The following is a 23,236-nucleotide window of genomic DNA, read 5'->3' on the forward strand; positions in this document are numbered from 1 at the left end:
ATTTCATGTGTTTTTGAATGATAAACCAAACGCACACTTTTCTCTCTCCAGGTCTCCTGCAAGCGCAGAATCTCTTAACGCAACTACCTCAGCAAAGCCAAGCCAACCTCCTGCAGTCTCAGCCAAGCATCACCCTTGCCTCGCAGGTCAGGCTTTTTCCTACACTTCATGACTTGCTTTGAGGGGGTTTAAACCATGGCAAGTGAATGGACCCTTTGTATTAGTTACCTGAATAGATGTTGTAGCTATAATAGGAAATTTGTCTTTCTAGATTGTTCAGGTTTGTAGCTCCCACCCCAATGTGTCTCTTTCTAGCTTTAACATTCTAAAGTGGGTTTTTAGCTGGAAATTTTCATGATTGATATCTTGAGTTAATGGCACTAGAGCATCATTTGGTTGCCTGCAAGGTTCTCTTGGAAATTCAAAGGAGCAAGGTGTGAGCTCCTTCAAAAGCTCCAAAAGGGGATTACTGACAAGTCTCTTTCTGAAGATTGCAGTGGTAATCTATTTTTATTTTAGTGTAGTTACTTTGCAATCACTGCTAAGTCATTGCCAGTCTTACCAGTTCCCATCTGTGAAGCTGAAGAGATTGTTAGAAATGAAATATTTGAATATTCTGATAGATGTATATTAAAATATTATAACTCTGTGATTAAGTTTTCAGACTATAAGAAAAGCAATTTTAAGGTTGCATGTGCCTGTAAATTCAGTTGTGCTTGGCTCTGGGTTTTACTGTGCAGTTTAGTTTCATGGCTGCATGCTGTTTCTCAAATACCATGTAATATCACACAGTATCTTCCTGCCACCTCTGTTACATATAAGAATTTTCTAGTCTGCAATAAGGTGCCTGAGTCTATCAGTCTTAGAAAACTACATTTTCTATTATACCACCTCTAGTATTTTTCATGCACCATGTGGAAAATGGAATTTGTCTCACCTCTAGTTCATACCTCAGCTAGCAGCATGATTCTCCACTAAAGATTATTCTTGGATTAAAAAAAAAAAATAAAAAATTAAAACTACTAAGAAAGAATAAATTATGTAAAGTGGGTGAAATAAGCAAAGACATATTGCAGTAATTACCCGCTATGATTAATGTAAATTTAAAAATATTAAAAACCTGTAAGTGTGACACATGTATCTGCAGTCCTAGAAAGATCATATATGATTATATTATTTATCAAGTAATGGAATAATAGATCTTGACCTCCCTCTACCATCTGCTGTGCACTGCAAAACACTGCACTAACCCAGGAGGAAAGCAACATAAGGAGTTATGTAAAGACTGAGCTATATGTAGGCCATTTCTTTTAGAAGGGCCTTTTCTGAACCTTTGCATAGACTTTGCATAATACTCTGGTGCTGCCTGGCCTTGAGGCTGTTCATATTTGCCCTGAAGGAGTCCAGAGTTTCAGAACTGGGTGTAGGACACAGGGGCATGGAATCTCCTTTAAGGAAGAACCATAGCTAAGCTGACTAGAATTTAACTGGAGTAAATGATTTGTCTCTGCATCTCAGCTGATCATGGCATGCAAGGAGGTAGAGCTATGCAATCAAAACATGTTTCCAGTGTTCTTATTGCACATAAAGCCTGAATTGTGCAATACTGTGAACATTTTCCAAGTTGCTAATTTTTTTCAGATATTTATTGTAGTTGCTTCGCAAAATGCCATAGTATGCCAGTGTTCAGGAATAGTGAACCTTCCATGGACTTCCTAGAAAGTTACCCTTCATATAGGAAAAAAGTGTGACCTAAAAGGAATCATTTTTTGCAGATTGCCTTTGTTTAAATTCTTGTATCACCAGTATGTTCATTTTATTGTTACAACTATCAACAGAAGGGTTAGAGCTAAATCTAGTTTTTTCTTCCTGAAGAGTTGAGTCAGTCACAAGAGATGGCATTGGAGGAAACTTGTCATGTTTTCTGCATCTGCATGTGCTCACTCTTCCAGGATTAAATAGGAGATTTGAATCTTTTGGGTTGATGAAAATCTGCCACCTCACAAGACCAATTCAATTTTAATTTTTTTAAAAGGGATGAATGCCAAGTAGTCTATAAGTGATAGAAGTACTCAAGTAGAGTGTGTTCAGCCTTTCTTTGAGCAGCTTCTGCAGCAAGTGAAAGTTGTTGGTTACCATTGAACATCTCTTGCTTTGCTTTAACTGGTTATGACAGAACCTTTAAAAGCCAGTCATACTATTGTAGTTTTCTGGATTGCATTTGCTTGTTCTGGAGAGGAATGTTAATAAATTGTAGGAACTTCCAGATTGCAGGAAATGTCCAGTTTACTGACCTCTCTCACAAAACCATCACATACCTTTTAGGAATTTAATTTCTGTTGATTATCCTCCTAAGTCTGATTTTCATCTTTTCCTTGCTGTCTCAATAGCCAGCAACCCCAACACGCACAATAGCAGCGACCCCCATTCAGCCACTTCCACAGAGCCAGTCAACACCAAAGCGAATCGACACTCCCAGCTTGGAGGAGCCCAGTGACCTTGAGGAGCTTGAGCAGTTTGCCAAGACTTTCAAACAAAGACGGATCAAACTTGGATTCACTCAGGTGAGACTGCGTACCTTAGTGCCTGCCAGTGTGGAACCTGAGGTCTCATCTTTCAAGTCTGGGGGGAGACTACAATTCCATCATTTCCTAGGAGAACCTGCTTAAATAGGGTTATGCTCTGGCCTTTATGTGGGGGATTTCTAAGAAATAACAGAAAAAGCCATACATCCATCTTACTTTTACTTCCCTGTTGGTTTTAAAGCATAGCCATTTTCCCAGCAGGGGAAAACGTGCATTTACTAGCTCCAGATGTCATTGCATGTGCACTATTCATTCTATGGGATGTGACATGAATGGGACAAAGCACTTTAAAGCTGCCTTCAGAAGTACAAAGTTCCAAAAATCATACAGTACAATTAACTGCTCCGTGTGTTTAAAAAGTGTATCACATCTGTGCAGTTGCTTTGGATGTCAAAAGGTTTTTATCTCTCAAGCGTATTTTCCTATTAAACATCAATGATTTCTGTATTTAATGCTTTTGCTAAGGTTCCTAAACAAAACCTGAAAGGACTGTCACCTTTGAAGTTTTCTCCTTACAAGGGTGAACTGGAGTTGTGGTTTGTTTTGGTTTGTTTAAAAGCTCAGAAATACCTGTAGAGCAGAAGAAAAGTAATCTTGAACGTAGTGAGGGTGGTTGAATGAAGACCACAATTAAAAGTACAAAGTGCATTTATATGTTCCATTATTCTGTTGAAAGGAACTTGGTTCCAAGAGTCCTTTCTTGTTAATATCAAAATTATTTTTTTCCTCGGCAAAATTAAAATATCTCCCCAGGTAAACAATTAGTTTTGGCAGGAGTCTGTGGTTAAGCATAAGCAAGTTTTTACTAGAAGAAAGAGCATGCAAAAATCAAAGTGTTTCAAAGTCTGAGCTCAGAGCAGTCAGTCCAACATATGTGATGGAGCAGAATACGTAAATCTACTCTAGCTGAAAGTATCTGCTGAAGTCAGATTTATTTTTCTGGCAAAGTCCTAAATTGAAAAATCAAAGTTCATAATGAAAGTTCCTGGCAGCATCTTAATTATAAGTCAGGAACAGAATGTTCTTAGTCAAATGAAGTGTGTTTTGCTGGCATTTGTGCCTCCTTCCCTCCCTTCTTTCCACTAGAGGGAGGCACAGAAATACAAGTGATGGACACACACAAAAGCTCGAATAGAGCAGCACAGAATAGGGTAAAATACAATAGGTTCCCTATAGCTTGACAGAGGAGGTTCGTGTAGATCTCTCATTATTATGTTTAATCTGCCCTGCTGTGAGATGATTATAAAGGCTCAACTAGACTTTTTAAGTTACGTGTTAACCTTTCTTTATTGACCCTGTTATGAATTTTCATGGTGAGGAAAAATGAACACAACTGCTCAGGCTTACATTTCAGTATTTGCTTTTCAGATTAAAAAAGGGGAATCTTGAGAATGTGATAAAATTACATCTGGTCATTCCTATCCTACTCTGAGTTTGTATGTGTGTAATTAGGCTGTTCTAATAACTTCAGCCTAATTGCATAATTGGATGATAATTAGAGACCCTGATTACTTTGGTTTCCTATAGTTGGATAAATAGACTGCCTTTCAGAGGATAAAAGAAATTTATTTCCAGCAGTACTGTAAGCTTTTTCAGACTCATGCCACCCCTGCCTTTCAAAAATAATTGTGAGATTTGGTTTGCATTGCAAACTAATCACTTACTGCATTCTGTCGTGTGAACAATAAAACAGGTTTTGAATTTCAGCAGTTCTGCCTCTTCTCCCACCCTGAAATGTGGGTGATGCATTTAAATCCTTTTGTTTATTTTCCTTAAAAATACCTCCATGTTTGACATACAGGGACACAATGAGCAAACTGCACCTTAGCATCATTGCAGGCCTGGGACTAATTGCTCAGTACAGATTCAAGAGACGTGAGTGAGCATTTTAGACAGTGTTATTTTTATTCTGTGAAAAGTATTGCCTCTGCTAGACCATCTGAGCTTCTTAACAGACCAGTACACACAACAATGATGTACCTTATAATCAGTTTCAGTTCATTACCACAGCTTCAGTCAACCTACAGAGTAGATCAGATGTGTACACAGTGCCTTTATACTCTGTTCCATCTTATGCGTGGGCCATCCCAATATATAAAATTCTCATCCCAATATATAAAATTCTTATCCCAGTATGTAAATTCCTTCGCCTGCAGCTGAAATGCTGCCACCTTTTGGCATTGACAAAGAAATGGTTAACTATTCATTTTAAATCAGATGGCAAATGTTTGTAAGAACAACATAAATCCAGAATTAAATTTAGTTGGGGGACTGGAGCAAATTTCATAACTCTTTCCTGCCAAGACATAAATCAACTTATCTCTAAAATGGTTTACATAGCCAGGTTTTCTTCTTCATAAACCCAGAAGAGCATCCACGTTACTCCTCTTGGAATGATTTATGAGTTTTAAAATGCACAGAATCCTGGCGTATGAGTAGAGGCATAAATGTGAGTTCCCACGTGTTTCCTCTGATTGAAGGGCTCACAAACCAATTGTTCTGGTCCTCTTCTAGGAAAGAAATTGTTTTCTTTGCTCAACCTGCACAATTTACTAAGCTTCCTGAAGGTTGTTTTCTTCCTGGCTTGTGTGTGGCCACTCTGCATGCTGTCAGTGTACTCATACCCAGCTGTGGTTGTGGAGCTGACCTCAGAGAAAAATGAGCTTTATGCCCAAACCAACTAACCCATTTGCAATTAAACTCCACTAACTGTGCTCCAGCTTTTCAGCCTCTTCTTCCAGACTTCTCATGCTTTGTTTTGTGCTTAAAAATCTAAATAAAGCTACTTTAGACCAAATAGTATAATTGAAATATAAGTGCTTTTTTATTTTTTTCAAAGGGTAGGACCTTCCAGCTTTAAAACAAAGCATGTACATATTACGGTGTTTTTAATGGTCACACTTAAGAATGGATTGATTTTTTTTTTTTAAACACCACTTTCCAAGTGTATACTACATAGCTATATAATATATACATAGATATTAGAATAAGCAGAATGTTTGCTAGCAGAATAGCTAGCTGAAAGTGAGTTTAAAAAGCAATAACAGACGTAAGGAGATGATCATCTGCCTGTAAATCTCCTGGATAGGTTTGTGGCAGATGGGTAATGATAGTCAAGACTGCAGTTAATCATTATTTGAAATGGTTCAAGTTCTTGTCTGCTCTGAAATTTGTATCTGTTGGGGAGAAATTTGATTTGAACCTCAGAAGATACTAACAGTTCAGATAAGGATATTTCTGCATCTATTTAAATATGATGTATCTTTGCAGACATCTTTTCTGGTGTATTTTCTATAAATTTGAGAATGTGAATTCATTGCATTTCTGCTTATTTGAACTTTCCTTCTTTGGTGTGAAATATGCAGAAAAACTTAAATCTGCTCCTAAGGAGAGCTTGGCCTTTACTTATTTTAAAGAACTAAGAAAAAATTACGAGTTAATATTCAGTGGAATGTGCCTCTCAGTGATAATGCTAAGAAGACAAAGCATCAGGGATTTCCTGGAAAGAGTTACACGGTTAAACTGACTGAGGTTTGACATTTCTTTATGATTATTGCTTTAGCATCAATCTTGGTAGTGCTAAGAAAGCCTCTGTGAAACTGAAATCCCACACAGCAGTGGAGTCTCTAAGAGAACACCAGAATGTGACAGGATTCCTTGCTTTGGAAGTGCCTGTGTCAGTGAATCCCTTTTTTCTCTTTCTTTGTCCAGGGTGATGTTGGGCTCGCTATGGGCAAACTCTATGGAAATGACTTCAGCCAAACTACCATCTCTCGCTTTGAAGCCTTGAACCTCAGCTTTAAGAACATGTGCAAGTTAAAGCCACTTCTGGAAAAGTGGCTCAATGATGCAGGTGAATGAGTCTGTGTATTTCTTCACCAGCCCACCAAAATCAGTAGCATTCTGAAAAGCTGCTTCGTTTGTGCCCTTATGGTTTTATGAAGCTATCAGCCTTTGTAGCTGCCCATGGGACAAATGAGGGTGTAGAAATAAGGGTCTGTAGTTCACTTTCCATGTGCCTATATGCATCCAAAATAGTTGCAGTATGAACTTTCAGAAATGTGTTCTCTAGATAGCTGAACAATTGCATGGGATGAGGTACAATATGTGTCATGGTTTTCTTCCTTCGTGTATGTTAATGCATATAACTTCTAATCCTCTTCTAGCTTTCTTTTTCAGATGTGTAGTAGAGGGTTGCATGATTTGTTGTTTCAGTAGGCAGAGCTTATTGCATCCATCTCCTTCCATACCCCTGTGTGCATTCCTTTTATCTCTCTCCAAGGGTTCAGATAAATAATCTTTTTCCCTGTAGGAAGTTTATCGTGGGTTAGGTTTTGCTTTTTCCCTCCCATATGAATTTTTTTCCTGGGTTACAAGTTATTCACTATACCAGTGCTGGTAGTGTTCTCTTTTTTTTATCTCCCACCAGCAAAAGGAGCTTGTGTGGTGGTGCTAGGTGTTAGGATAGGAAGTGTTTTGAGAGTGCTGTCAGCCACTTTTTTCTTCCAAGTGTGCAACTGTACATAGTATAAAACTGATGGATATGTTAAACAGATGGCAGGGATGGTGTGTGCCTTCCTATTTTTACCAAAATGGAGAGAGCTTTATGCTGGCGCCTGCAGCATTCTCTGAAATTTTGAAAGTAATTTCATGCGGTGTTGAAAATCTGTCCTTTGTTGAGAAAAGGAAGTGTCATTCTGTCGTGCTGGCAGGGGTTATCATTAGGTGTTGTAGGTCTGTGACAGAAAACATAAATACCTCCACACTGAGTGCTTAAGTCCACAGGACAGCGGTCCCCAAGCCTTTCAGCAACATTGGATGGATCCAGTGCTGCAAGGAGTGTCATAGGGGATTTTTTCCCGCTAGCCTGAAGAAATACTTGTGTCTGTAAAGTTAAGGACTATGAGCAGTGTCCTTAAGAGGGTTCTTCACATCCTGCAAGTGGGGAACCATTGTCTCTGACTCAGTTTCATGAAAATCTTTGGAAGATTCAGGCAACTTTAGAGGCTACTGTTTTACTTTTAGGTAAAAGCAGGCGGGAGAAGCATACCAGTGATTCCAGAATTTATTGCCATGGAAATCACCTGGTTCTCAGTGGAGTTTTCAGTCTGAGGAAGGGTTTCCACATGTTTACAGGTGCCATTACTATTAAAAAAAATCTAGAAAATACTTGCCCATTATATATCTATATTATCTATCAGAATAATGGTGGGGATTGTGAACTTTGTCACCGGCTTATCACCCACAAACCCCAGCGCAGCGAGGAAACTCCAGCCACTGTTAATCATTTTGTTTAAATTCCCTGCTGGAGCTTACCTTTTGGTTAGATTGCTCTTCCTGCTGCACAGTGGGGTTAAATGTTCTCTCTTTTCTCCTCTGTGAGGCCAGAAAGACAGGATTAGGGGTTAAGAGCCCTGGTGAAGTAGAAGGGAGCTGCTCGCTGTGTAGAGTGGTTGGTAGCACTGAGTATCTGCTGAGATGTCCTGAGAGAAGAGACTGAACACTGTGAAGCCATTTATGAACTTCTCTTCCTTGAGTGTTTTGTAGAGTGGGTAAAAGAAATGTCAGGCTGCTCAGATTTTTTCGTAGCTGCATGTGACTTTCAGCTATGGCTCATGGATATCAAGTACTCCTTTTTCCTTTAAACTGGGGCTTGCAGTGAGTGGGGAGTAGAATGAGATATGGGAGACAAGCTCTGTATAGGTATTATAGAAGGGATACTGTGGTAGCATACAAGAGCAGAAGGAATCCTTTGGGCTTACTTGTAGCTTTTTTAGTTTCAGGTGTATGATGTCATTTGTAAATATAGTGATTAATGCATGTGATCTTCATGAACCTCTATGTATTTGGCATAGATACAGAGCAGGTCTTAACTTACTTTGCACAGATGAAGAACACTTGCATTAGACTGCATTGCATTCAGATGAAATCTCCTGATTTGTATTACTTTCTTCTTTTTCAGAAAACCTCTCATCTGATTCAACTCTCTCCAGCCCAAGTGCCCTGAATTCTCCAGGGCAAGGGATCGAAGGCTTGAACCGTAGGAGGAAGAAACGCACCAGCATAGAGACCAACATACGTGTGGCCTTAGAGAAGAGTTTCCTGGAGGTCAGTGGTCCTGGTGCTGTGCTCAGCCTATGAACAAATGGAGGAGCTTCACTTAACAATTAGATGTGTCAGAGTAAAGCCATCACTGTGCTATTTAAGAAGGTGGGAACAGTGGGAACACAAAAGCCGTGCCAAGAAACATGCATCAACATCTGCTTCACTGTGAAAATAAACACAAACCCCCTCAGAAAAACTCATTGGCTCTTGCAGTTCACTGACTTTGTGATTCTGCATTCCAGTATACTCAGACATAGGTTTAAACACTACCCTTCATGAGGATAGATAAATGGGACAATAGTCTAAGCACACATAATTTGAGGTTTTTAGCTGGAGGGCAGAAACATCTACTGTGGTTTGTCTCTACTGTACCACTGACCAGATTCTGGATCTAAATCACCAATTCAGATTTCTGCCTACTGGAGAAGAGGCTATGATGCAGAACTTCAGGAGGTAATTTCAGAGCTTTTCAGATACCATTTTCTTTTGTCAGAACCAAAAGCCTACCTCGGATGAGATCGCCATGATAGCTGACCAGCTAAACATGGAGAAGGAGGTGATCCGCGTTTGGTTCTGTAACCGGCGCCAGAAGGAGAAAAGGATCAACCCACCCAGCAGTGGTGGAACCAGCAGCTCGCCCATCAAAGCAATTTTCCCTTGTCCAACCTCACTGGTAAGAGTCAGCAACTGTGTTGACAAAGATCACTGGCAGAGGTAGTTCTGCTGTGCTCGCTATGGAAGCTACACATGCTGCACCTTCTTTGTACAGCAGACTTGTTCTCACATATTTATATTTTACTGGCATTTTGAGTGTTCCACCTGGATACTGTGTAAGAGAGATAATGCTTACAAATCAGGCACTAGTCAGGCCTTCAGTGAGGGTGTTTTATTTAGCCAGTTCATGAAGAAATATTCTGACTACGAAATTTGCACTTGGGGTTGTTGCTTTGACCTTACTTCAGATAATAACAAGTTTATATCTGGACTTTCCTTCTTTTATGCCTTTTTTTATTTTAAATAAAATAATAGTAATTTTTGCGAAGTCCTTAACAGCTCTCCCCCTCCCCTCTTATATTAGCATCTCTGGTCAGTAAATGAGCAGCAGTAAGATGTACCATGCACTGGAACAGGTTGCCCAGAGAGGCTGCGGAGTCTCCCTTACTGGAGATACTCAAGAACCATCCAGGCTCAATTCTGTGCCATGTGCTCTAGGACTGACCCTGCAGGGAAGTTGGACCAAAGGACCCACTGTGGTCCCTTCCAGTCTTACCCATCCTTTGATTCTGTATCATTTGGAGACTTAGGTCACACAAATCCAGCGATACTATTGTTGTTACTTCTAGTCAGAAATGATTTATATAAAAGAAAGACATGGAACAAAAGAACAGTTTAGCTAATACTCTTGTAATTAATTTCCCACACTTGTATTTACCTCAGGTAAACACAAACTTCATGAAAATAAGAGTAACAAAACACATGCATCAAGGTTCCTTCAGCACCTTTGCTACCAATGTCCATGGAGGTCTGTTTTCATAAATAGAAACAGTAGCTATTAGATTTCATAGTAGCTATGCTAATAGGAATGTGGTGGAATTTATGTAGCCTGTAGCTGTCCTTTTGTAGTATTTATTCCACCCTCATCACTGTAGTAGCTAATATCTTCCAGTACTTCATTAAACCATTAATTTTGGTGACGTGTTATTCTCTCCCCTCATCCTTGTCTCAGGGTGTGTGCATGCAACCTTTTGTTTCAGGGGAAGGGCCGTGTTAAGTGTACTTAGTATTTTTTATGATTGTTGTTGTTTTGGTGGGAGGTTTTTTTGCCCAGTTGCAAAGCAAGGTTGCATGCCTTGCTACCAAAGCAGAATATAGTGAGATTTGTGATAGAGTGTTTTAGTAACTGTGCAAGTTCCCTCAGACTGCAACTTAAAGGAGCTTCCCTACAGAAATTTTCCTGTTGCTATAATCTACCATTGTATGTAAGAAATTGAGGTGTTAACCACAGTCTCCCTTTCATCAATGAAGTTTCACTAGTGTTTTCACTCATTCTAAGCTTCTCTTAAAACTGTGCTGCTACTACTCAAATGGATGTTCCAGCCCTGCTGCCCCCAGCCTTCACTGACCGTGTGCTTTGTTGATTCCTTGTGTCAGCTCTGGAGATTGTGACCATATAGGATGCTTGGGCTTAGTTTAATAGTTGGACTGCAAATTAGCCATGTGAGGAACAATGATGAATTTTCAGTATGGTTAGATAACCATTGTGACTTGCAGCCTGGCTGCACGAGGGTGAGGGCTCTGCAGCAGGATTGGAGGGGAAGGCTCCTTTTGGGGGCAGCCTCCTTTTGCATTGGCTGGAGTCACTCACTGTAACCACGGGGGTGAGCTGTATTAATTCCAGGTCATTCTCTGCCCTGGAATAGGGATTGTGACCTTGGCCTTAACTGCTTGCTGGGCAGATGACAGATGTGGTGGCTGGGCTGCATTAGTGGGAGGTGTACTGTGTATCCAGCTCCTCTTAATTTCATACACTATTTGAGATGGGCAGAAAGCTTTCAGATCTGTCCCAGTTGCCCCAGTCTTGTTTAAAATGCGTGAAGCATTTGACTCCCTCTAAGAGGATGTGTAGCATGAGAGATATTTCTCTGATAATAGACTTAAGGTAAGAGAGTGGAAAGGAGGAATTTTTAGCCTATATCCTTGGCTATGTTCTCTTGGGCAATTCTAAAGGATTCATTTCTCTCATTGATGTATAACAGCCTTCAGATATTACTGTTGGATGCCATTTCTTGTCCATAAAAAGTCCTTTCCTTATATTTCATTTTTCCTCATAAGCTAGTTTCTCCAGCCTTAAATCTTTGGTGTTTATCTGTAATGTCTTCAGTTTATTGTAGCTTTCTTTTAATAAGCCATCCACAATTGAAAACTCCATTTGTATGTTTTAAAATTCAGAGGTACTTCCTCTGGCACAAGGAAACTTATCAAAGTAAAGCTTATAGTTTGGTTGAATAAAAGTGAAATGTTATTCTGCTTCTCCATATAAACACATTATCCTAAATATCTTTGTTAATGCTGGGGCATTTACATAATTTTATCAGAGAAAGAGATTTGGAGCTGAAAAAATGTTTAAACAAACAAACAAAAAAAAAGTAGAAATAATATATTTTGTAACTCTTTCTGTAAGAGTGTCTCTATTAAAACAAGATGCTGTCTTTGTGGGGTGGCAGAGAGAGAGCTAGCTTGCAGTCTTGAGACGTGTATCTCCTTTCAAATACCGAATTATTAGGAATAAAGATACTGCTGGTAATTAGAGATGTTGCTGTGGTTGTTTCATTGGATGATAAAGTAACCAAGTTACAAAAAAGATTAGTTTATATGCAGTGTTCTCCCTGATAACTTCCTCAGCTGAGGGTGGAAAGAAAGAAACCCAGGTGTAGCATGTGACTCTGTCTTTGAGCAGCTGAGCAGTTTTATTCGTTTTTGACCTCCAGGTGGCAACCACGCCAAGCCTTGTGACTAGCAGTGCAGCTACAACCCTGACTGTCAACCCCGTGCTCCCTCTGGCCAGTCCTGCTGTCACCAGTCTGTCAGTCACAGGTAAGGGCTGATCTCTGCTGCCACCACATCAACCCCTACCGGTTTTCCCTTTTGAATTCTTAAAAGAGTCATTCACTGTTGGTCACTGGTTGTCCCAGGACATTATTGTCGTTGTTCCTTGTTGCTGCACTAAGAAGCTCCGGTTTTTGTCACCACTGAGTTGGCTTTTCCAGGAATAAAATCACAGTGGTGCTGAAACAAGATACACTGTTTTTCATTGCTGGCTTCTAGAGCTCCTCAGCCTGCCATTGGGAAGTGTAATTTCATTTTTTCATTTGAACTCTTGGTGCTTCTTGGTACTACAGGAATGTGTGTGTTGTGCCTCTTTCAGCTGGACATGCAGTTGAGTTTGGGTGGGCAGGGGTTTCTGGTGTCTGTGTTTTGTACTGATCTGACCAGAACCAATCTTCCAGGCACAACAGAAACCACCTCCAACAACACGGCAACAGTGATTTCAACAGCACCTCCAGCTTCTTCAGCAGTGACATCACCCTCCCTGAGTCCTTCCCCTTCTGCCTCAGCCTCCACTTCAGAGGCATCCAGTGCCAGTGAGACCAGCACAACACAGACAACCTCCACTCCCTTGTCCTCCCCTCTCGGGACCAGCCAGGTGATGGTAACGGCATCAGGGTTGCAAACGGCGGCAGCGGCCGCGTTACAAGGAGCTGCACAGTTGCCTGCAAATGCAAGTCTTGCTGCCATGGCTGCTGCAGCAGGACTAAACCCAGGCTTGATGGCATCCTCACAGTTTGCAGCTGGGTAAGGATCAATTTTGCGCTCCCTTTTAGGTGAGGTGACAGAAGAGTGAAGGAGAATTCTTGGGATAAATTGCTTTTATGCATCACTGTCATTTATCTCAGATTCTGAAGGTTTACTCATAGATGGCAGTTGACCATTCCCATCACAGTACACAAATGCTGTGTTCATTTTAAAGGTGAAAAAGCTGTGTTAAAGTGATGCTGTTGTTTGATAAATCATTCACTCCACTGCAGAGCTTGACTTAAGGACTGCAGCTTACCACTGAATCATAGAAACTGTGCTATTAATTGTAAAATGGAGAGATAGTCTAGACACACTTCACTCCTCTGTATTCATTTCTCCATCATGAGCAAGTTCTTAAAGATGAAAGATGATGTATTGTTGAAATTGTAGCTTTAGAAATGTTGCCTGGACAGATGTTTCTTTAATTCCTTTTGATTTGCATATTTCTTATCTGCATTTGGGAGAGGATGATAGTTCTCTAACAATTAACAGTTTTCCGAAAATACTTCACAAGAATATTTTACACCAATGATCAGTGCAAGTCATGTATTTACAGTGCTTGTACTTCAGACATGTTATGAACCCCTCATGGAGTTAAAAGTAAAATAATCAAAAAATAGCCCTTAATCTTTGGTCTTTCCTCCTTCCTTGCCCTCCCTCCCCCATTCCCCCTTTCTAAAAAATATGATGGTGTGCTTTTGAACAGTGACAACCTTTTCTTAAAAATAACACTCTTTCTCTTTTCCACTTCTTCCATGACCTTGTTTGCTGCAGAGGTGCCTTACTCAGTCTCAATCCAGGGACATTAGGTGGTGCTCTCAGCCCGGCCCTGATGAGCAACAGTACACTGGCAACTATTCAAGGTCAGTAGTGTTCCTTCTAATGCATCTCTGTCACACAGCTTCAGTTTATGCCCTCTGATTTTGTCTACCAGAGAACACTGACTCCTCTGCACTGGGCATAAATTGTGTAGGAGTAAAGGTTTTACAAAAATTAAATGTGCAAATATGTTTTGTGGATCACAGAGATACGAGCAGGTACAACTTCAGATAGGGAATCAGAACTGTGTATGATCTTACAGTGATTTGAAGGAGGCATTTAAGATACTGAATATAATCTGGAATTTATTGTCCTTGCCTCATTGGCCTATATCTCTAGCAGGTTAGAGATTTGCTTTTTATAGCTTCTCTATAGTCTGCTTGAGCAGACTTGCACCATTCTGAGGTCTCTTGGGAGGGCAGTTCTGAGCAAGTCTTGATCTTGAATTCTTGTCTTCACATGTATTTGAAAAGAACCTACAGCAAACATCCTGCCTCCTAAAATACTTACGTAGAACTTGTAATACATAAATCCACATTCAGAAGAGTAAATATTTATTTGTTTTGGAAATAGCACAAAGCCAGAAGTTACCACTGGCTTCAAGCAAGAGTTGTTCTGAGTTCGTAGTTTGCCACCTGTAAAAACTGGGTGGTACAAGTGTCTAAAGAGCTAGGTAACCTGTGTGTTCAAATATCCTTTAAACTAGCTGAACAAATCTTGTTTCTAGGTTGCAAGAAAGAACCATTTCATAAAGTGTCACAGATAAATTTAGGAGATCATAATCTAAGGCAGACTGAACACTGAACGCTGTAGACCCGTGAGAGTAAGTTGTAACAGTGGTTGGTTATATGTCAACATTTAAAATGTTACGCTCAAGGTTACATGACCTTCTCCATCTTGTGATAGCTGTCATTTCACATGAACCCTCATCTCAACCCTTCCCAGTGCAAGTTGCCTGGATGTGCAGGCTCTCTGTGGTAAGAAACATAGACCAGTATTGTGCTAAAAGAGCTGAAGAAAGGCACAGTGGAATTAGTTTAGCAGCGAATGAAAGACGCTTTTTAGTATCTGCAAGATCTTGTCTGATGGTTATTTTGAAAAAAAAAAAAAATACCAAAACAGCCTATGATGAGACAACTGCCCTCAGTGATTTAGAGAGCACACGTATCAGAGAAAGGCAGATGCAGAGACCCCTTGCTTTTAGACACATTTTGCATTGTTGCTTGCTGCTAATGTTATCTCCTCCCTGCTCGACTTTCCCTTTTTTTAGCTCTTGCATCTGGTGGCTCTCTTCCAATAACATCACTGGATGCAACTGGAAACTTGGTGTTTGCCAATGCTGGAGGTACCCCTAACATCGTCACTGCCCCTCTGTTCCTGAACCCTCAGAACCTTTCTCTGCTCACCAGCAACCCAGTTAGCTTGGTCTCTGCAGCTGCAGCCTCCGCAGGGGCCTCTGGACCAGTCGCCAGCCTTCACGCCACCTCCACCTCAGCCGAGTCCATCCAGAACTCTCTCCTCACCGTGGCCTCTGCCAGCGGGGCCTCGTCCACCACCACTACTGCCTCCAAGGCACAGTGAGCCGGGCTGGGCTGTGCTCCAGCAGCCTGGGTCACTGTGCGCTGGGATCGGCTGCCAGCCCGGTTGATGAACTGAAAATGCCATGGGCATCCTCTCACCGTGTTGCTGGGGACAAGAGAGAGAGAGAGAGAGAGAGAAAGAGAAGGAAAAATATTTAAAAAAACAAAAAACCAAAAAAACACAAAAAAAAAAAAGGAGAAAAAAAAAACCGAAAGCAAAACAGGAAGGATTTAAAGCTGGGACAGACATTTGCCTAATTTTATAATAAACACTGTCTTTTCAGGATCGCTTCATGGATCGGAGAACTTTCTAACCAAAAATGTAAAAAAAAAAAAAAAAAAAAAAATCCACAAAAAAACTAAAAACCACAAAAACACAAAAAAAGTGAAAGGACTACTTATCATTTCCAGCAGTCACAATGACAAGTTAAGGTGGGTTATCAGTTCAAACATAGGAAGGGGATTTCTTGGTTTTATTGGTCTAAATATCTTTCTTTTTTAATTATCATTTTATAGGTCTGTTGTACAGGCCATTATGTCATACAAGGTGTTTATAATCGTATCAATCATGTTGGGGGTTCCTTTCTTAACTGGTACAATTTAGGCAGGCCTGTATTACTGGTGTATCTCTATTATTATTATTATGATTATTATTATTATTATTTTTATATATATAGTTTGGACGCGTTTGTCTTTTGCTCCTGGATTATTTTCAGCGAGCTCCCACACCATAGGGGGAGGGCGGGGGGGTGGAGAGGAAGAATGGAGCACAAATAGACTTTCTGTCCTAATCTTCTGGAAATGTTCTGAACAGTTTCCTCATCCTTGAATTTGTCTAATGCCTACTTGTAAGGGTCAGAAGAATTTATGTCCATCATTTGTGCAGGAAGCTGAGTGCAGCAGAAGAGATCACTGTGTGCAAACTTCCAGGCTGGTCTCTGCTTTTTAAGCAGAGGTAAGAATTAGCTCCAAACTACCATTCTCCTTCTCTCAAATATTTAGACAAAACAGCCAAATTCTGCTCCTAGCTTCGTCTGCTTGGTTCCTTTTACTTCAGAGAGCGGGATGTGACCTCCCATGTGTGGATTGTGTGACAATACTGATGGCTCTTCTGTTCCAGTGATTTCGTTTTGCTGTGCAAGAGCACACAGAAATATTTGAAAACCATGGTGACCCGGGCTAATTGGCAGCATGTAAAGCAGCATTTACAGTCCTAAATCCCGTCTAGGTGGGTTGGTACCAGATTTCAGAAGGTCACATTCTCCCCGTTCATAGCAATATTCCTTTTCTGATGCTTCCAACACTATTGAGAAGAACTTCCTAGTAAAAAAAAAAAAAAAGGGCTTCTGGCTGCAAAAGACAGAAGCCAGGAGTATGGGAACAGAAGGTGCCATTGTTAATGCCAACACAACAGAGGCACTCTGGGGCTTTGCACACCCTGGGCTGATCTGGTGTGGTCTCTGAGCTGCGGGGCTGCTCTCGGGGTGAGGACGGCAATCGGCGCCTCTGGCCGGTGTCCGGGGCTGGCCTGCCACTGGAACTCACTTTTTAAGGTTGATTCTGATCCGTGGAGCAAAGGATATTTTTGTGGATGAGGAAGAAGTAATGAGCTGTACAGAAGTTAGATCCGTATATTCTTAAATATACAATCTAGTATCTGAACCAAAAAAAAAAAAGATTTTTAAAGAGAGAAGACTGGATCACTGCAATGCAGTTCACGTTGAACTTTCCATTCCTGATGGATTTAAAGGTTTCTGCCATGTCTATAAAACTAAATTACTTTTAGCTAGTGAGGGTATTAGAAGAGTCCCTTTCCCACCCACCCCCTTTTCTTTTGTCACCAGAGTGTCCTAAAATAATGAGCTCATTGTTCATTTTGTTGATGATTCAGGGGGATCCTGGAGCTTCTCATCCAAGATCCAGAAGGCAGCAACTTTAAACTCTACACATGCTTTGGTCTGTGCCTGAGCATGTGGGATTTGTGTTTGCACTCAAGTGGCAGAACCCCTTATCTCTCCCCCCACCACCATGGTTTTGCTCTGTTCATCTCTAACTCTCCACCTTCCTGTTTTACTGATATTTAAACCAATTACCCCTAAAACTTCAAAACTAGTGAACTGCAAGCAGGGAAACTAACAAATGTCCGTCCACCGTTTCTTATGTGTTTTTGATTTTTTTATGTTTTATTTTTTTAAAACTAAGCTTGAACCAAAGTCAATTTCTAGCAAGCTGCTGTACTAATGGACTAGTTTGTGTAAGTGCAGTTCAGATGCAGAGAGGCGATAGATGCTACTGACAATTTCTTTTTCATTTGTCTTTTGTTTTTATTAATTTTATATAAAAGTTGCTGCTTGTTTTTAATCTTTTTTTTTTTTTTTTTTTTTGGTTGGTTGGTAATTTGTGTTATCCTTGGGGCAGACTCTTAACTTGATTTTAATTTGTTTTCTTTTATTTGATGTGTAAATAGAATGGCAATGTCAGAGGATTGTTAATCCAAGAGGTCCCACCTTTATCCCCCCCAGTATGGATGAATCTCAGTATTTTTGATGTGTCTCTACGTCTTCAGGCTGTGCAGGAGACTTTTAGGGCTATGAATATTTCTGTAAAAATGGCCCACAGTAAAAGCTTCAGAGCAGCAACAGGTACAGCTGGGTGAGCTTCAGGGAGGTAGGGAAAAAGTAGGAGAGAAGATGCTGGTACCCAGTGTGCTGGTCTGGAGGCCAAGCACAGTCTATAGTTTCTACCAAAGGAATGCAAGTCCTTGGACTTGTTTTGAGTGAAGTAAGAGGATGGGGAAAACCGCAGCTGTAGCGTTTGTTCCTGACTCTGAAAGTCCCTGCTTACTTTCACGCCTGTGCAAAAGTACAATTTATCAGGAAGCTTTTTTTGTTAGAGGGGGGAGACCACCGGGCTTGTCTCCGATGGATCCCCTCCTCCCCAGTGGTTTTGTGGTGGGGTGGGGGGCGTGGTCCTTGCAGATATCTAGGAAACACAAAGAAAGGTGGGCCTTAAATCAGTGGAAAATCCTCTCTCCACAGTTCCAGGAGACTGTGCCATTAGCTGTCTGAATGAGTTTTCATGTCCCATTCTTGCTGGTTTGTGGTTGGGAGAGGGTCTTGTTGAGTACATATCTGGAACACTAATGCAGCTTGGATGGTTTATTTATTATAAAAATCTGCTTTTTTTCCTGACTACCTTTGCATTGGTCACATGGCTTTGGTGTGAGCACCTTATTCCCCTTTACCCTCCTCTTCTCTACCCCATCACCCTATCTGGGGCCCAGATTCCAGGGAATTTCTTAGCGAGTTTTGTTCTGAGAGAAACTGGAAGCTCAGAGTAGTCACATATCCAAAAAATGCTTGGTTTTGTTGGCAGAAGCTGGCATAATTCCCAAACATCACATATCCCATGGCATCCATTGCCAGTGTGTTCTGATTCATTGTCCCCTGAAGCATCCTTGTGACTGAAGGACTGTTGTTCCTGGAGCCTACGTGTCGTCCCTATCGGTGTTTTCCCTCATGGATGCTGGATACCTCCAGTGTTAGGTGAAAGACAGAAATCAGGCTGGCAGTGGGCGTCCATCTGCCAAGTTAAGAGCACATGTGCTCCTTCAAAGAATGAGAATGTGAGATCATGTACCAGAATTTAGCAGAAGTTTCTTTCTTAAATCACCATCATGCTGGCAGCAGAAATTGATGCTTCTGAAAAGAAACAATAATAATTGTGTACAGACGCAGTAAATATGATTACAAGAAGTTTGGTGGTGTGCTGGAAAAGGATAATAGCATCTCTTTTTCAGAGTTTCATGTCTCTGTATTTAAAGGTGAGAGGGTTGCTTTTCATAGTTGCAAGCATGTCACAATACCCAGGCAAGAAAAGAGAAAGTGAAAAACTCTCCCTGCAGACAGGGACAGTTCAAAAAACAAGAGATTTCCAAGGACACAAACACAGATATGCCCAGAAGGTCAAAATTTATTTAGACAATGGCTTCAGGAATTGGTCTTGTAGCTTGGTGATGACATTATTTTCTGATCTTAAGAAAAACACGTTTTGCTTTAGCACACTTTGGCTTTAGCACACTTGGTCTCCTTAGAACCCATTCTCCAGAGTCACGGTGAAAGGATTCATGAACAGCCCAAAGAAAGTGCGCACAGGCGTGGCTGCTTGCACTCGTTACGTCTGCTTAGATTTCCTACAGAGCATTTATTTTGTTTCTGAGTTACTGTACTGTGTTGAAGTACATTTTTATCATTCACTGTGAGGTGATGTGGATGTGCACGTAGACATCTCTTGGAACTGTGACCTAATGCTCAAATGCCACCTCTGTAAGCCTCACATGGGGTGCTTTGACACATTTCTGCAGCTGAGTTAGTGAAAGACCATGGGAGAGTTAATTCCTTAACTCTGTGTACATTCCTGCAAAGCAAAAGTTCCTTAAAACAGGGATTCCCTCTTTTTGTGTTGTTGTTGCAAATGGAGCAGCACAACCGTTACAGCTGGAGCCATACCACAGATACTAAACCAAAGCAACATCTAATTTACCTTAAATATCAATTCATATTTTCTTAGATAAAGAAATATATAAAGATACAAAAGGATCTTAAAGAGACAGGTAGCTTCTCATGGTCATTAGAGTGTTTTAGGACGGATAAAATAATGCATGGTCCAAACTTTCAATGATACTTGGTTTTAAACTGGAAGTTTAAAATATAGATGTTTTTATTGCCACATTAACTTTATGAAGAGTCACTATTCCCTATTCCTGTTCTGCCTGAAATAGTTAAATGCTGTTTCTCCATACCTTGTACCCCAGCAGGGCCTGTCTGACCCTGCTGGATGTTGCCTAGGGTGGAGTGTTACCAAAGGAATAAGCTGGCCTGCTGTCCTCCCCACTGTATTTATGGTTGTCAGTTCTCACACAGCCAACTCAAATCCCTTTCTATTTTTGCAACCAGTACATCTGCCCTCTCCCTCCCAAAGTACTATAGCAATAGAGAATTCAAGATACTTACCTTGCACAAGTTCTGCCCTTCTCACTCAATAAATCTCTTGTAGCTGCTTGTGAGTTTCTCTCTTCTTTCCAGAGGGGAGTCCCCTAAAATTCTTTAAAGATATTTGACAGGGGAGATTTTGTCAAAAAGTTGTTGGCTCACAATTCACAGTTTCTTAAGATGTTCATATCTCTGTCTCCACAATGTGAGTGGTACCTGTTCCCTCTGTATCAGTGCAAGTAGTTTCCGTGCTTTTGGAACGATGAAAAGCAATTCCTCTATTTGCATATCTTCACACATGGACACAGTAATGCATGGAAAAAAGACTTGATCTTTTCAACTTATCTATCTGCATTTGATCCGTCTGCCACTTCTCCCAGGACACTCCGAGTGGGGACATGCTCTGAATTTTCACCCCCGTTGGGATGCTGTTAGGAGGGCGCTAGGGGGATTGCACTGAAGTTACAAACAGTTTAACTGTGGGAGAAAAAACATCTTTTACTCAAGTAGACAAATAAGTCAGCATGTAGAACGTATCAGGTACTTATTTTCTGACCAAATTCCTAAACATGAAGCAGCTTCTGAGCTTTGACCTGGGGCTGCTTTTGGGTCCATCAGTGATGCCCTGCTAAGAACCGTCCATAACTGGAATAATCTGGGCCCCCTTTCTCCCTCCCTGTCTCCGTCCCTCTGCCTCTTTCCCTCCTTGCTCCTTCCCCGTCTTCCCTCAGCGAAAGGTAGCACCATACAGCTCTGAGAACAATACTTGTGGGTAGCAGCTGGCTTCTGGCACCTTCATAAAATACCTCAGCATAGCTTAGCATTGTCGCAGAACTGGTTTTAAACTGAAAAAATCAGAAGAGAAAAGCAAACTTTATAAATAGTGGAGATAATTCTAGCTGTAGAGTTTAGTTGAACTGATGGTTTATTATGATTGATAAACATGATTATGCTGTATGTATTTGAGATCCTGTTTATAGGTTACAACTTTATAGGGTCGGGTGGGGGTGGGTGGATGTTGGGGGCAGAGAAAGGGGGTTTGACTGTGTTAGAAGGAAAATGTTTGCTCATAAATTTTTTTCCTTGTATCTGTCTTGCCAAAGGAAACATTTTGTCGCTCCTGGGTTTGGGATTGTTGTTTGGTTGGTTTATCTGTGGTCTAATCTGCAGCACAGCACGTGGTGGCATGCAGGTTACTGATGGGGTTGCTGTTCAGGGTCCTTTCGAGTGTGCGCACACTTCCCTCCCTCTTGGCCTTTCCTTGCCCCTCGCTGGGATCTGAAGATGAGGCAACGAATATCGAGGAGGCTCGGGGGAGAGATGGCTGTACTGGGCTAGGATCGACCTCGGGGCTGTAAATCCATTTCAGTTGAGTTGAGTTGCTCCAGAGCTGAACTGGGTCCGCTGTGTTTAACTCCAGGGAGGGACAAGAATGGTTGTCGCATCTTAATCTATCTGGGAGAGCAAAAGTGAAACAGGTTCCTTTTATCCCCCTTGTCTTGTTACTGAATGTAGGGCTTGTAGTGCTTGATAATAGGTGGAAAACTTTTTAAACACTTCCTTTTCTAATAGCAATGCTAATCCTGTCTAGACCAAAAACTATGAAAGAAAAAACCAAACTGAGAGAGGTGAAAGCTAACCTACTCCTAACACCTGGCTGGTCTGCCTGAAAGGGTTGAAATACTGTGAGACAGTTGTGGGAGAGGAGCTTTGAGGCGTTGTTGGCGAGGGACCAGGTCGTTCTCCTGGCCGATGTCTCGGTGTTGCGGTGGGAGTAGCAGAAGAGCGAGTGGTTCTTGCCTTGGGAGGGTGTTGCAGCCAGCTCCGTGTGGGCTCCAAGGCTCCCTTCCCGTTTCCCCTGAGGCTGCTGGAGCGGGGGAAGAGGGCAGGGTGTGCGTGGGTGGGCGTGTGTGCGAGTGCGTGTGAGCGCCAGCCGGCACCGGCTGCGTGCGGGGAGCGAGAGCTGGGTTTCTAAAGGAGCTCGACTCCACTGGGGAGGGAGAATTCCCAGTGGCCTCGTAGGGAACCAAAGGCACTGATAAGTTGTCAGCTCTGCTGTTCTCAGAGCGGGTAAGAGGAAAAACTGGGTGGGGGTTTTTTGAGCTTTGGGTCAGTGTCCCTTCCTCTAAGGACCTCATCTCTTGCGGGTACTCCCACCTTTTCTGCATGGAGTTGCTTTGGCTCTGTGAAGACAAACGGTGTCTGGGGTTTGCCCAGTGCTGCAGGTCTTAGGCTGATGTTGGGATACAGTCAGGGAAAACTGTTTCTTTCCTTCAAATGTGGAAGCAGTGTAGTCCAAGGTCAGAGTCTGTTCAACAGCTTTTGCATATGGTCTTTCTCTTGAGGGAGGGACCTTGAAGACTCCTTTCTTTGCTCCCCAAAGTAGCCCTGTACGTGTTCATGTATCGTGCTATTGGGCTGAGCTGTTTTATCAGTGAACTTGGTGAGCTCTTGTGAAGAAAGGGAGGGAGGAAGGGGGAGAGCGGGTTGCCCAGCTACTCTTCCTCCGGACACCAATCGGGTTGCAGAACTTCACTGAAAGCTTTACTAATAGAATTGTTGTTCTGACATTATGTAAAAGTGGTATTAATATTGTGTGACTTTTCAAAGAGCTAGTTAGATTTATAGATAGGTAATAGGGATATTGAAGAAATGACTTCTCAAAGAAAAGAGCACTTGGAACAAAAGAAGTGGAAAACAAGGTGTGCTTTATGGAAAACAAATCTGAGGAAGGAAATGAAACAGCTTGTGGGAGGCGAGGGAAGATGATACCCTTTGGCGTTCCTTAGTGCTGCTGAGG

The 23,236-nt window shown here is 41.5% G+C and overlaps 1 protein-coding gene across 20 annotated transcripts in view; it reads left to right on the forward strand.

Annotated features, from left to right (window-relative positions):
* The window catches only part of POU2F1 (POU class 2 homeobox 1), a 102,287-nt gene extending 86,455 nt beyond the window's left edge, over positions 1-15,832 (forward strand). For 11 of the 20 annotated variants that reach the window (XM_086884096.1, XM_086884095.1, XM_086884105.1 and 8 more), the window contains 9 exons: positions 52-146; positions 2,391-2,564; positions 6,297-6,438; positions 8,548-8,693; positions 9,184-9,363; positions 12,179-12,284; positions 12,698-13,043; positions 13,821-13,909; positions 15,136-15,731. In XM_086884096.1, the coding sequence (XP_086740222.1) occupies positions 52-146; positions 2,391-2,564; positions 6,297-6,438; positions 8,548-8,693; positions 9,184-9,363; positions 12,179-12,284; positions 12,698-13,043; positions 13,821-13,909; positions 15,136-15,446 (1,589 nt within the window). In that variant the 3' untranslated portion in view covers positions 15,447-15,731. Of the gene's footprint in view, positions 1-51; positions 147-2,390; positions 2,565-6,296; positions 6,439-8,547; positions 8,694-9,183; positions 9,364-12,178; positions 12,285-12,697; positions 13,044-13,820; positions 13,910-14,592; positions 14,689-15,135 lie in introns of all 20 variants that reach the window. The other 9 variants (XM_086884099.1, XM_086884100.1, XM_023945002.2 and 6 more) reach the window with 3 other exon arrangements.
* The last annotated feature ends 7,404 nt before the right edge of the window (positions 15,833-23,236 follow it).

Source organism: Cyanistes caeruleus, chromosome 3 (genome assembly GCF_971803275.1).
Source record: "Cyanistes caeruleus chromosome 3, bCyaCae1.hap1.1, whole genome shotgun sequence".
NCBI lineage: Eukaryota > Metazoa > Chordata > Aves > Passeriformes > Paridae > Cyanistes > Cyanistes caeruleus.